Source organism: Aphelocoma coerulescens, chromosome 1 (assembly GCF_041296385.1).
Source record: "Aphelocoma coerulescens isolate FSJ_1873_10779 chromosome 1, UR_Acoe_1.0, whole genome shotgun sequence".
NCBI classification, from domain to species: Eukaryota; Metazoa; Chordata; class Aves; order Passeriformes; family Corvidae; genus Aphelocoma; species Aphelocoma coerulescens.
The window spans coordinates 6,416,035-6,429,227 of NC_091013.1; the positions used below are offsets into that span (position 1 = coordinate 6,416,035).

At 39.0% G+C, this 13,193-nt stretch overlaps 1 protein-coding gene across 10 annotated transcripts in view; it reads right to left on the bottom strand.

Annotated features, from left to right (window-relative positions):
• KDM6A (lysine demethylase 6A) overlaps positions 1-13,193 on the bottom strand; it is a 152,375-nt gene that overhangs the window by 55,177 nt on the left and 84,005 nt on the right. For all 10 annotated transcript variants that reach the window (XM_069024782.1, XM_069024485.1, XM_069024561.1 and 7 more), the window contains exons 7-8: positions 4,729-4,783; positions 1,938-1,972 (exon numbers count right to left, since the gene is read on the bottom strand). In XM_069024782.1, coding sequence (XP_068880883.1) covers positions 1,938-1,972; positions 4,729-4,783 — 90 coding nt within the window. The remainder of the gene's footprint in view (positions 1-1,937; positions 1,973-4,728; positions 4,784-13,193) is intronic.

The window sequence follows — 13,193 nt, forward strand, 5'->3', positions numbered from 1 at the left end:
TGTTTACCTAGATGCCTTAAAAGACTAACAAAACCTGTCACAATGTTTACATTTGGTTTCATTTCATAGAATCAGAATGGTTTGGGTTGGAAAGGACCTTAAAGATCATCTAATTCCAACCCCCTGCCATGGGCAGGGACACCTTCCAGTAGATGAGGTTGCTCAAAGCTTTGTCTAACCTGACCTTGGACATTTCCAGGGATGGGGCAGCCACAGCTTCTCTGGGCGACCTGTGCCAGGCCCTCACCACCCTCACAGGGAAATCAATATGCTAATTCCAAAGTCCTTGATGTTTGGCTGCATCATGAATGGTCTTAGAAATGGAAAAGGGGAGGAGAAGCCAATCCAGCATCTTTCTTTAGACACCGTACAAGCCATCTCACTTTCACACGTGAAATAATAGAAACCAGCATTAAACACCATAAAAACCACTGCTAATTCTCATCAGCACCAGGCTTGTCTCTTGTCCAGAGCCTGGCAATCCATCATTTGAAGTGCAGTACTGTGGTACTTAATTAAGGAATGAATTAACTTTTTCATTAATATTAAGAGAGTATTTTGTGTCCCGTAAAAGGAACCGAACAACCAGCCTGCCTCCAAACCCTCTCTCATTATGTCAGAGATAATATCAAGAATGAAGCCAGGACTCTTTTGGTTCTCTTTAAGTTCTGGTCAAATTCCAGGAAACAAGATACCCCTCCCAACCAGAACTGTGAGACAAACCAAACCAAAGAGCAGAATGCACTGAAACTTTTTTGCTCTGACTTGCACTAAAACAAAGTTCCTGCTCCTGTATTTCCCAGCCAGAAAGCACAGCTTAAGCACAGCTAACAGTGGTCACACACTTACACAGGACACCTGGCACAGTGACCTGGGGTGTTTAACTTCCTTCTGATGTGCTGGAGTAAAACAGAACTAATGTGTTGAATGGAATCTGGATGGTGGCCAAGTAAGAACCACAACAATCCATGAAGTTGCTTAATGGTGCACTGGGATGGGTTATTTCTGTCCTGTCATACGACTTTGCACCAAAAGCATTCAGAAGAAAAATATTCTGTTTATCAGATTTATATTTTTTATTTATATAGAAATACCTAAGGCCATTTTTCACTGTGCCATCAAAAGACAGCACTTACTTTCTAAGTGACTGAAAATACAGTTTATGTCTGTCATCCATTTCATTTACAACAGGTTTTGTTTTCATGTCAGATCCCTTCCTCAGTCATATGATACCTATACACGTGATAAAAGGGCACAACATCTACATTATGTACCCAGCCAGTCAAATCTCAAATATATCATAGCTATCTCAGTAGCCACTTGGTTTCAATTTACTCATATTCTGGAAGCTCAGGAAGTTCTGTAATTTCCCAAAAATTCACGTGAAAAGCTCTGTGGTAGCATCTGACACAGAATTAGTAACACAGCTCTATTTGCTATTGACCTCAGATCCCTAATGTCACATGCATCAATTTAATTTGCAAATTTAAAAACTTTTAAAATTACACTTAAATTTGAAAATTTCATGTCAAATATACTTAAAAGGCACCTGGGCAACTGTGTGTGCCTATGAGAAACAGTATGAATACATATACATGAATTGAGAAACTTCATATTTTAAAATCAGTATATAACCTTTTAAATAAAATTATAATATCATAAAAGAATTTTCCTAAAAGTTGTATTTTGGGATTTTTTTTTTGCACTATAATTGGGAGATTAGCAAATATGTGTTTATTAAGATAGCTATTCCATTTTTTAGCATGACACTCCACATAAAAATGTTTTTAATTTAGCCAAAGCAAATAAAGTTTATTGAGTGATTCAGGACTTAAGACTAACTTTACTAGAGCATCTGTAATCTGAATTCCACAGACTGATTATATCACATAGTTCAAAACTCAACCACACTTGATGAAAATGAGCTTAAAGCTTACCTGGATTTCATATAAGTGGGCAATGTGAAACTGAACTGTAAGAGTGGGAAAATCAAAATTATTAGTTTTAATGAACAACAGCAATTACAATGTGTTACTTTGAAGTGAGGGATAAACAATGTTTCAAATTTATCAATGCAAACCCAAGAAATACATTTTGAAGACACCAAACGAGTATTTTTTTACATTGATATATTACACTTAATATACCAGACCAGACAGAAAATGAATCTGTATCCTAACAAAGCACAAAAACTGCAAACAGATATTGAGAAAAGCAGTCCATGGATTTTATCTGTATTTTGAAACACAGAGTCCCCATAAGCCTTTCAGTAAACTTAGCAATAAAATCTCCAGAAGGTGAGGTTAAGAGAACACAGGTAATACTTTCTGTACATAACCAAGGTAGAAATAAACATTTTCATTCAGCTGCCAAGACACAGACTAGCTGGGTTACAGAACATTATGTTATGCACTGCCAGTTTTATATGGGATCTTAAATTTAAGTGGCTTTTTCTTCCTTTTTAGGAATTGTCTTTCCCCTGTTAAACTCAGAATTAAGTGTTAATTGCAGGTGATATTCTGATTATTACTGTAAAGCATTTTCAATTCCTCACACAAATTGTCCAGAATGCCACAATACTACCAGCACCTCGTGCAGGTAAGAGGATTGCTGGGCGGAAAAAGAAAAATGAAAGTTGCTCAGGAGTAAAAGCAGAGGGAAAATTACCCTCACACTGCTCAAATCATCACAAAAAAGACTTGAGAACTGCTAATCTAGACTATCCATGAACCAGTAGATAGCTAAAGCTAATTGAGATGAATGTAATCTTCATTCTGCTTTGATGAGGAAAGAAAAGTTCCTTTGAGACAGACTTTTGCTCCATGTTCTTGAGGATTACAAATAAGAAAATACCCTGTGTTTGAGTCAAGCTCAATTTATTTCAATTACACAGACTTCTTTCCCTTGAAGCTACAGAATAGTGTGACACCAAATTACCATACAGGTAATAGGTTCAGGGTTTCACTCTGGGTCATAAGGGAGGGAAAAAAAATCTTCCTTTGTGCACTGCTTTGTCCTTCACTATAAAGACAGAAGCCGAGTGCACTTTGGAAACCAGGTCAGAATGAAATGCATCATCTAAAATTTTAATAAACTTTTTGTGTTCCTTGCTAAAGGGCACATAACACACCCATTATGTTCACTGCATCATCAAACTTCACTCTGTACTGATGAAAGAAAAACCCTGCTTTTGTTTCCAGAGTTCATTATCTAAAAAATCTCTCTATTTTTTTCCTCTCCTAACAAAACCCTCTCAGTGTGAAGCTCCAAGACGAAGTGATGCCTTGGAGGGGAAAGGAAAATTAAAGGTGCCACATTAGAGACTGCCTAAATAGGAAGAAGAGATGCTTAGCACTCAAACATTTCTGCTAGGAGCACACTCAGTGCAATGCTGCTACTCACCCAGCCTTTAGAAATGCAAGGGGGAGGATTAAATAGAGCATTTAGTGAGGGTACTAACACCCCAGGGCAGGGGGTACGGTTCTCCTTCCCAGGTTCTCCTTCCCAGAACAGCACAGGGGGACCTGACCAAGCCCCTCCCATTCCTCTTCACTCTCTTTGTTTGGGTTTGTCAGGGAGTGAGGCCTTTACATGGGGCCACCCCTCTACACAAATCTGGGGGCAGGGAGGACTAGGGGGGAAGGGTTAGGAAAACCTTACAGAAATTCAGAGATTTAGTGAAAACCGATAAAGTTAGTGAGAAAGAACATGAACAAACATGAAGTACAATACAGAATCACGTGTCTGATAGAAAAGCAATAAAAGCCTATTGACTCAGGGAGAATTCTGCAAATTTTTACAAAATTATCTGTGCCTGTTCCTGATAAGTGACAAAGCTTTGAAGACGGCCTTGAAGCACAGCTGGCTCTTTGATACAGCCAGTGGTTTCAGCCATGTGAACAAACTTCCTTTCACTACCCCTGATCACAGAACATCCACAATTCAATCCCATTCATAAAGAAATGCTTTTAAATATTTTATCCGATGCCTCTGAAGTTAAGACTTAATTAGTAACTTAAGCTCCAGAGCATGAAGATACCTTAAAACCTGAAGGAATCATCTCCTTCACAACTCTGCCTTTTAATTCTTACAGACTCCAAAACATGGAGAAACACGTGTTTATTCTTGCATACAATTCCACTAACTGTGGATAAATACTTGCAGGACACTCTGTTACAGCCAGCAGTACCTGCTGCCTGTGACAGATCACACTGCACTAAAGACTAAAATGTTCAAATACAGACTAATACATAGCATCAAATAAAACAAAATATCAAGTTTTTTACCTTTCCTTATTTCTACAGTCTAAGATTGATGCTGAATTTTAGGTCTATAAATTTACCTGGCAAGAAAATAATCACTGAAAATTTACAGATTATCAAGATGATGCAAAGTTTTAAATAATTACTATTAAATGTATACCACGGCACGAGCACTCGGTTTATAAATAAATAAAAAGCGGTCAAACAGTAAGTTTCCTCCAGAATTCAAGTCTTCAGAGTAATGAATAGGCTAAGTCTCAATTTTTACTTGTTCCATTTACTGAAACAATGCACAATTCCACTGGAACATCTGTCTCCCCCGAGAGAGGAGACAGGTTTTGTAGTCTCCCTCTCTCCGTACCAATTATTTTGATTTTGGAGCACCTGTTCATTAAAAATTGATACAGTTGTGAGCATAAGACTTAAAAAAAATCCACAACAAAATAAATACTTATTGGTTACTTACTTTCAGCGTTAGACAAAGTGCAGGGGTTGCAGTCAATCAAAGCTAACTGAAAATGCTGGAAAGAAAAAAGAATTATTTGCTTTTCAAACAAAGTAATACTAACACTTGGGCAAACTACTAGAGTAAATCAATCTGTACTTGAAAATCAATACTGCATTTTACCATGTGTCTTAAAGAAAACAATTTCCAATTTTTGTTCAACTGCTTACTAGAGGAGAGTAAATTATTTTTATTGCCAACACTGCAATGCTTCTAGTAATTTAAGATGGCAACAGACACGTTCATGAAACAACTGGAGTAGCATCTGGAAGGATGAAGGCATCAAATGAATGCTCGAAACTGGAAGATCAAGTTTAAATCCACAGCTGGGACTGCAGACACACCAGCTCATAGCCTCATAGAGATTAATACTTAAGTTCTCAATCTATCTAGAAAAACAGAACACTCTTCCTAAAAAATGAGTGAATTTTAAGTCTTTAAAAAACTGAACTCTTGTCAAAAAGCATTTAATTCGAATACCTCTACATTACACGAAAAATATCTTTTAAAACATCTCTGCATTCTTAGTTCTGAGGTAAGTTTTTCACTCTTCCACAAAGAAGGTCACAAAAGCAGAGCAATGAAGTCTGTCTGCAAGTGTCATGTTAATTCATTGATCACTAGTTTGAGACACAAGTGTTTTAAAATGAATGGAACAGGCACAGAAACTCCAGTGCCTCTGTTCCATAAACTTCCAAGAAAATCCCCACACAGTGTAAAATTTCGACTGACATATTAGTTCAACAGAGAATAAGGCCTAGGAATACAGAGCCCAGGAGTTACCCTGTGAAATACTACTGTTAATAAATACAATTATTTACAAAATACAGTGTCAGGTGATTTCTAACACACAAAACATGATTGACACTTTAGTATGCTTTGTTCTCTTAGCTCAAAAAGGATAACTTAGCTCCAACTATTCAGGATGCCAAACTAGGTGGCACTGGGAGCCTACGGGTGTAGCTGGGAAGAAAATAAATCTGTATCAACAGATACATGCAACACATTTTCAGTATTGTTGTATTCAGAGCTATTAGACACTACTTAACTTTCCCCATGGTCATAATAACTCCTTGTGTACAGCATGTCTGTATAAAACCCATCTCTGAGATTTGTAAGATTTTATCAGACCATCACATTTCCCAAAACCCCTAATTTGAACAGGGACAAAAAATTAGAAAATTAATGTATTACCCATAACAAGACAAGAATGCTGACACTCCCATGAGCTCTGAGATACACTGATGCAGCTTCCTCCTCACTCAATTCATCATCATCATTTGTAACATATAACAGCATTTAAGAAATGAACCGAACTCAAGCCGAATAACAACACGAATTCATGATTTATAATGAACATTTTAGTAATATCCCCCCAGAAGAGAACACAAAAACCAATGGATTCACATTGTAAAATAACATTTTAACCTTAGCGCAAGCATTAAATAATAGCTTACAAATATTAATTATTAGCTTATTTCTCTGCTGTGCCTGTTCCTTTCTCTACTGTTCAGCAGGCAGACAACTTACAGTCTCCCCTCACTTACATTGCAATGCAGGTTGAGTGTCTCAGAGACATCCTTTAGTCTGTTACCATAGTGATTCTACTAAGCAGGCAACTTTAAAAAAAACAAACCTAAATAAAAATAAAATGCTCTATCTTAAATTGCATTTTGCCTGCCAAAAGAAAAAAAAGGCTCTGGCCTGTACAACTGAGTGTTACCAATCTAAAAGGTACAAAATCCTTCCTGTACAGATGTGTCATCTTGCACCATCACTTACAATTACTATGAAAAGATACAGCAGAATGGAACAGATTTGCTCTCACCTAGCAATGCCATTATAAAAAATAAGCAGATCTAAAGAGAAAAGATTGACAACTGTTCTGTAGCAGCTTTTCTGAAGGGTTATTGCAGTGAGACTCACTAAGAGAATGCAGGCAACCATATAAGAAAATTGAATCATTTTAATATATAAATATGCCAATAGTATCAAGTGCTATACAGTACAAAAAAAAAAAAAAAAGCAGAAATATTCTCAGCAATGCCTCCTAAAAATTTAAACATTCACTGCTACAGTAGCCAACTTGTGAAATTCAAAATCCACATTATGAAAATTTTCTAAGTGTGGTAAATTTCTACTTGTACTGTTCAGTAATCTACGAACAGTAAAGAAATTGATAAACCAAAGCCAGTAATTACAGAAAAATACACCATCAGCACTAGACAGTTATCACAATTAAAAGCAATACACAGAAACCCCAGAACCTTTCAAACCAAGAACCTCTGAAATGCACCTACACGAGCAAACCTACACCTCTTGCCGGATAAATAATACATAGCTCCCCGTTAAGTATTCAAAATCAGACAAAAAACCCCCATGCACGAATTCTAACACATCGACCTTGTCAGCCAAAAGCAGATCCACTAATCACAATTACCAGCACCACAAAATTAAAAAAATAGTAGTAATTTCCAACTTCCATTTCTGCAACCAACAGCAGCGGCTGGCAAACATCTGCACCCCTCTCAAATATTGCAGCACTGAGCTGGCTACTGCTGTGTGGAATAGTTGTTATGCAGGAGAGGCCGCTGCAGCTCAGAGACGACACACAATACCTCAAGGCAGACAGCAGTCTATAGAAATTCAAATCCCCAGTAAGAGGATTTACCTAGAAGGCAGTGTTCTGAATGTTAAAAACTAACAGGCTCTCCTCAAGGGCTGCGGCTCAAGGCACAATCACAGAACCGTTTAGGTTAGAAAAGACCTTTAAGATCATCCAAGCCCTCAATCACCTTGATTTGTAGCCATCTGTAATTGCAGAGTTATCTACAGCCTATTCCATCTCCTCTAGAGTCCTTGACTTGCCTATGACTGTGGAAACAATTCTGAAGATAACCTTTCCAAGGATGAGAAGTACAGTGGATTCCATATAAAGAGAACTGATGAAAGCACTAGGACTGGCAGTAAAGTAATAGTAATCTGACACTGATTTAGGTAACTTAACATGCTTTCTCTCACAGAATCAACACTGATTCTTTACAATTTAAGAGGCATGTACCCCAGGTTTTGTTGTTTCTTTAATCAATTAATGACAAAAGCAAAACGAACCCTTTTCTTTTCAGTACTGTCTCTGTTTACACCCAAACCTGAGACCTCAACATAGTGATTCTACTCCCTCCTCCTCTCCGGGGTGACATCAGCAAGTTTAATAGCTCTCGGCTCTGCATTTATTCAGCAAGCAAGGCAAGCCATCATCTGAAACCTGACAATCCTCACCGACTTACCATGAAGGAAAGCTCCATCATGACTCAGTAAAATTCTGTCAGGAGATGGCTTTTTCTGCCTATGTGACCTAGGTGTGATGCCCGTGTTGCTCAGAGCAGCTTTTGTTCAGATAAGTAGGACACGGAGAGCCTTGTGTAACCAGCCAGGGCAGAGTGCCAAGCCTCCATTTGCCAGGCATCTCTGGGACCAGGGGAGAGGGTCAGGAGAGGACAAGCTCCATGTGCTGCTACAGCAGCTCATCCTGCTGCTCTCCGCTGCTTTCTGAGCTCAGAACAAATTCAGCTTGCAAGATAAAGGTTTGCATAGTGTAAACACTCAGGTACTTTTTGTCCAACATAAAAAAAAAAAACACAACTTACAGACAGAGGAGAAAAAAAACTGCTCGAGGACAGAAGGAACAAAGGCCACATATACATATAAACTGAATAGCAGCAGTGTGCTCTGAAAAATCCCTTGTTCTGACAAGCTCTAAGAGAAAAATTATTTTCAAACAGAAAGATCATACAAGCTGTATTTCTGCAAGCCAAAAAAGGGCTGCATTTGTATTTACTGACCAATGTCTTACCTAGTGATTTTCACAAAGCTATCTCAACACTCACGTTTGCCTCCACATTTTATGCATTATTTCTGCAACATCAGAATTTAGCTATTCCTGTGCTAACAGCCTGAAAGACTGCCAGCAGCAACAAAATGCCACAGGGAAATGGGATGGCTGGGAGTCTGCCGCCACTGCTGCACCACCAGCACGGCCACGGAGCTGATCCGCCCGGAGCTGGGGTCGTTCCAGGACTCAGCCTCCAGCCCCCACAGCCGTCTAGACTGCATGGAAAGCACACCTCAGTCCTTGCCGGCAACCTGTGGCTACACTGCGATGATTTCTGGTGCCCTGCTTGCCAACCCTGCAGCTACAGTTACACCTAATAAAGCTGGATCAGTCCAGACCCAGATGCCTCTTACGGACAAGGTCCACGAATGAAGTGCACCAGAATCACTGAATATCCTGGGTTGGAAAGGACCCAAAAGGATCATCGAGTCCAACTCCTGGCCTTGCACAGCACCATCCCCGAGACTCACACCATGTGCCTGAGAGCATTGTCCAAACACTCCTTGAGCTCTGCCAGGCTTGGTGCTGTGATCACTGCCCTGGGGAGCCTGTTCCAGGGCCCAACCACTCTTTGGGGGAAGAACCTTTTTCCTGATATCCAACCTAAACCTCCACTGACACAGCTTCAGGCCATTCCCTCGGGTCCTGTCACTGTCACCACAGAGAGGAGATCAGTGCCTGCCCCTCCTCTGCCCCTCACGAGGAACTTGTGACTGCAGGGAGGTCTCCCCTCAGTCTCCTCCAGGCTGAACAGACCAAGTGCCCTCAGCTGCTCCTCACACGGCTTCTCCTCAAGGCCCTTCACCATCTTTGTTGCCCTCCTTTGGACACTCCAACAGTTCCATGTCATTTTTATACTGTGGTGCCCAAAACTGCCCCCAGCACTTGAGGTGAGGCTGCCCCAGCGCAGAGCAGAACAGAGCAGAGCAGGACAATCCCCTCCCTTGCCCACCTGGTGATGCTGTGCCTGATGCCCCTCAGGTGAGGGATGTCCCTCCTGGCTGCCAGGGCACTGCTGACTCACATTCAACTGGCCATTGACCAGGACCCCCAGGCTCCTTTCCACAGCACTCCTCTCCACCATATCATCCCCCAGTCTGTCCATAAATCCTGGGTCGCTCCACCCAGCACCAATATCCTCAGCTTGAATGCTCAACTTCTGAATCAACTTTTCCTCTTCCCCTGGTGTGGTCTTCCCCACCTCCCAAATGACCGAAGACACCACACAGCACAGCAATTCGATTTTAGCACTTATCCCTCTTTGTAATCGTGACATTTCTAAAATACACCTGTAATTCTCTTTTACAGGAATTAGTCAAAAACCCGAGAGAAACTAGGTAAGAGAGAACAAAAGAGAACACTCTGTAGGCCAGAGGTATCATTGTGGTATCATTGTCCACTGTCAAAACCAGTCACACATAACTCTCCTGCAGTTTCATTACAGAGCCATGCTGCATTAAAAAACTTCCATGGTTTTACTTCTTGTATGTGTCTTTCCACCATTGACATATGCAAACTACAAAGACTAAGAGAGAAATTTCAATCCCAAATGCTGCTTTCCATCCACTTACATTTTTATTGAAATTATATTTTGATCAATTTCATTTTCCTTTCCACAAAACACTTTCTGTGTGAAGTGCTTGAAATCTTGGATATCCAACTTGCAAAAGCCAAAACCCTTTGCTTTGGTTTTTACCTAAAAAAGCAGCTGTTTCTCATACAATTATAGACATAAAACCATACATAAGAAACTAAAACTTCTCATAACCACATATACTTTGACTAGTTATTTTTTAGTAATTAAAATACATAAGGTTTCAATGTACAGTGTTTAAAATTACTAATCTAAGCCCACATGAAAGATAACTAGGTGGTAAAACAGCACATGAAGGCTCAAAATCACAGATTTTCACTTTCCTAAACACTTGTTTATTTATTACTCAGAGAAAGAACATAAAAAATGAATGATATGTCTATAACAGCTATGTGCTGGCACATAATAGCTGTACTAGCTAAAAATATCTTTCATAAATATATATATAAGACAAATATTTGAATAAGTGATAGAGAAGTGTCTGACTATAAATAAGTACTTTAAGCTGTTCATTGGTACATCAGTATTTAATTTCTTTACATTTCATGCATATTCATACAATTCATGCATGTTTTCCCAATAAATTTTAATTCTTTTGTAGCCTTTTTCTTATCCTAATACAAGCAGCATGTCTTAACATTATGAAAAAATGAGAATCTTTAGCAGAATAATTAAAAAATTAGAATTATATTTAAATTGATGATTTACGGGCAAGATGAAAACATAAGCCTAAAGCAAACTACTAGAATAAGTGTTTTGTGTGTAAAGAAGTAGGAAAAAATTCTGTAAGTGAAAGACAGTATTTCTACTAAAAGGCAGATAACTGATAACATGAGAAATTTAGTTCTCTTTCTTCTAACAGTTTTGTTACTGGGTACAGGGTACACCTGTAATAAAACCAAGTAAAATTCCCAAAGCAAAACATTGCTTTGTTTGCTATAAACCAAGCTGCTCATGTCCAGCATTCCTACCTTAAAAAAAAACCAACCCAAAAACCAAACAAAATCCAACAAAACCCAGACAATCCCCCCACCACAAATCTCCAAACAAAAGCAAACAAAGCTTCCCCTCATAAAACCAAATCCTCAGAAAATCTGCCCTCTGGCCCCCACTGTTCCTTCAATGTTATCAATCTAATAAATATAAAAAACAAAGATTTCTTTTTTCCCTGTAAGTATGAATTCTGCATTCACAGTGCTTTCAGGATCATGGCTCTAACTCCCCACCAAAAACGCTACAAGACTTCAATGACAGCAAGCAGGATGAGCACCAGAAGGGAGACTGGCTTCCCATAGCTGTCACCTGGTGCTCAGCTCCCAGATCTCAAAAGGCTCTGGAGCAGTATGTCATAGGGCAATGTCCTAGGAAATTCTCTTTGTAATCTTTAATTCCCACATATTTGCTAGAAATTGTTTAAGATTCAGTAATATTTCAGAGAACAACTGAGACACACATGCAAGACAAGATGATTACATACACTATGCCAAAGATGGAGGCCAAAACTGAAAAAATATATTCAATAAATAGGAAAATAACCAGGACAGAGAGTGACATGCCAGAAATAACGTGGCACGTACTCAGAAGTATGAATGTTTTTTCCAACTACATCTATCCAATGAATATAAAGATGTATTATATTCCTAGAGATCTTGCTTTATTTCCCTTTCAGATTATCACAGTGCCACCACACCTACCACCATTGAACACAGTATTCCTTGTGTCATTTGTAGGAAATGGTGAACAGGAAAGGAGCAGCAGGATGTAGTAAACTGTGAAAAAGTTGGACTGTGAGGTAAACCTTAGTAGCATGTTGTTGCTACAGTCATCAATTAAAAAAAAAAAAAAATTCCATCCATCCAAGTCACTGCCAGCTAATTTTGGAATTAATTGTACTTTTCTGATGAATAGGGCAAATTCAGCTTTCACGTCTTGCCTCTGAAGGTAACACTGCCCCATCTGTCAGGTTACACAAGGACCATTTTCTTTTCAACCAGAAGGGATACTTTTTTGTTTCCTTAATATAAGCCTGAAGGCCAAGTAATTTTCAACAGCACTGGTGTTGCAAGAGCTTATGGCAATGGGTAACAGAGAAAGTCAAGGGTTCTCATAGTAATTTGCAAGTCTTAACTGCAGAACAGGTAAAACCAGTAATTGATTTTGAAAAAACACTGGGAGTTGATTTTATGCTTGTTAAACAGCACTCTAGCAATTATCTTGATCATCAACATCTTAAAATAGTAAAAATTAATTTTGTGCTTAAATTGCTTACATAAAATACAGATGATTTATGTTAATGCTCTAAAATTGTGAAAAACATGAAGTATATGACCTTCAGACTCCCATCTTCCCCCTTTGACTGAAGACTCTGACAATGACTCTTACTGACAATGACTCATCTGTTGGCAATGGTTTATTCTTAGCAATTACAGACTTAACATGAATGTTTAAATACCATCAAAAACATTATGATATTTCAAAGTACTTTAATGCAACGTTGGTACAACCTGTGAAATCCAGAGCAGCCACAAGCAAATACCAGATGAAAAGTTACTTTCACTTTGTGCCTCAGTGTGAACAGCGAGCTCTAACTGGGCAAAGAGCCCCAGGGAAAGAAAGGGTCTGTGCTCGAGGCCAGCCACTAGCAGGCTGGATCCCAACCCCCAAAAATGACCCTCTAAAATCCTGGATCTTTTTAAAAAGGTCCATAAAACCAAAGAAGGCACAAGACAACTTTGTCTTCTCATTGTTTTGGGTTTCTTATCTTTCTTTTGTTCAAAGATGAGATACTCTGTGTCTCAAGAGGATGAGACAGACATTGTGTGAAAACATCTTTCACGCTCTTTCCTCACATTCCTTCCCCATTTTACTCTCCCCATGCTCGAGAATAACCAGTGCACCAGCACTTCACTTCGTTCTCTTCACTAAGGAAGCATTTTCTGA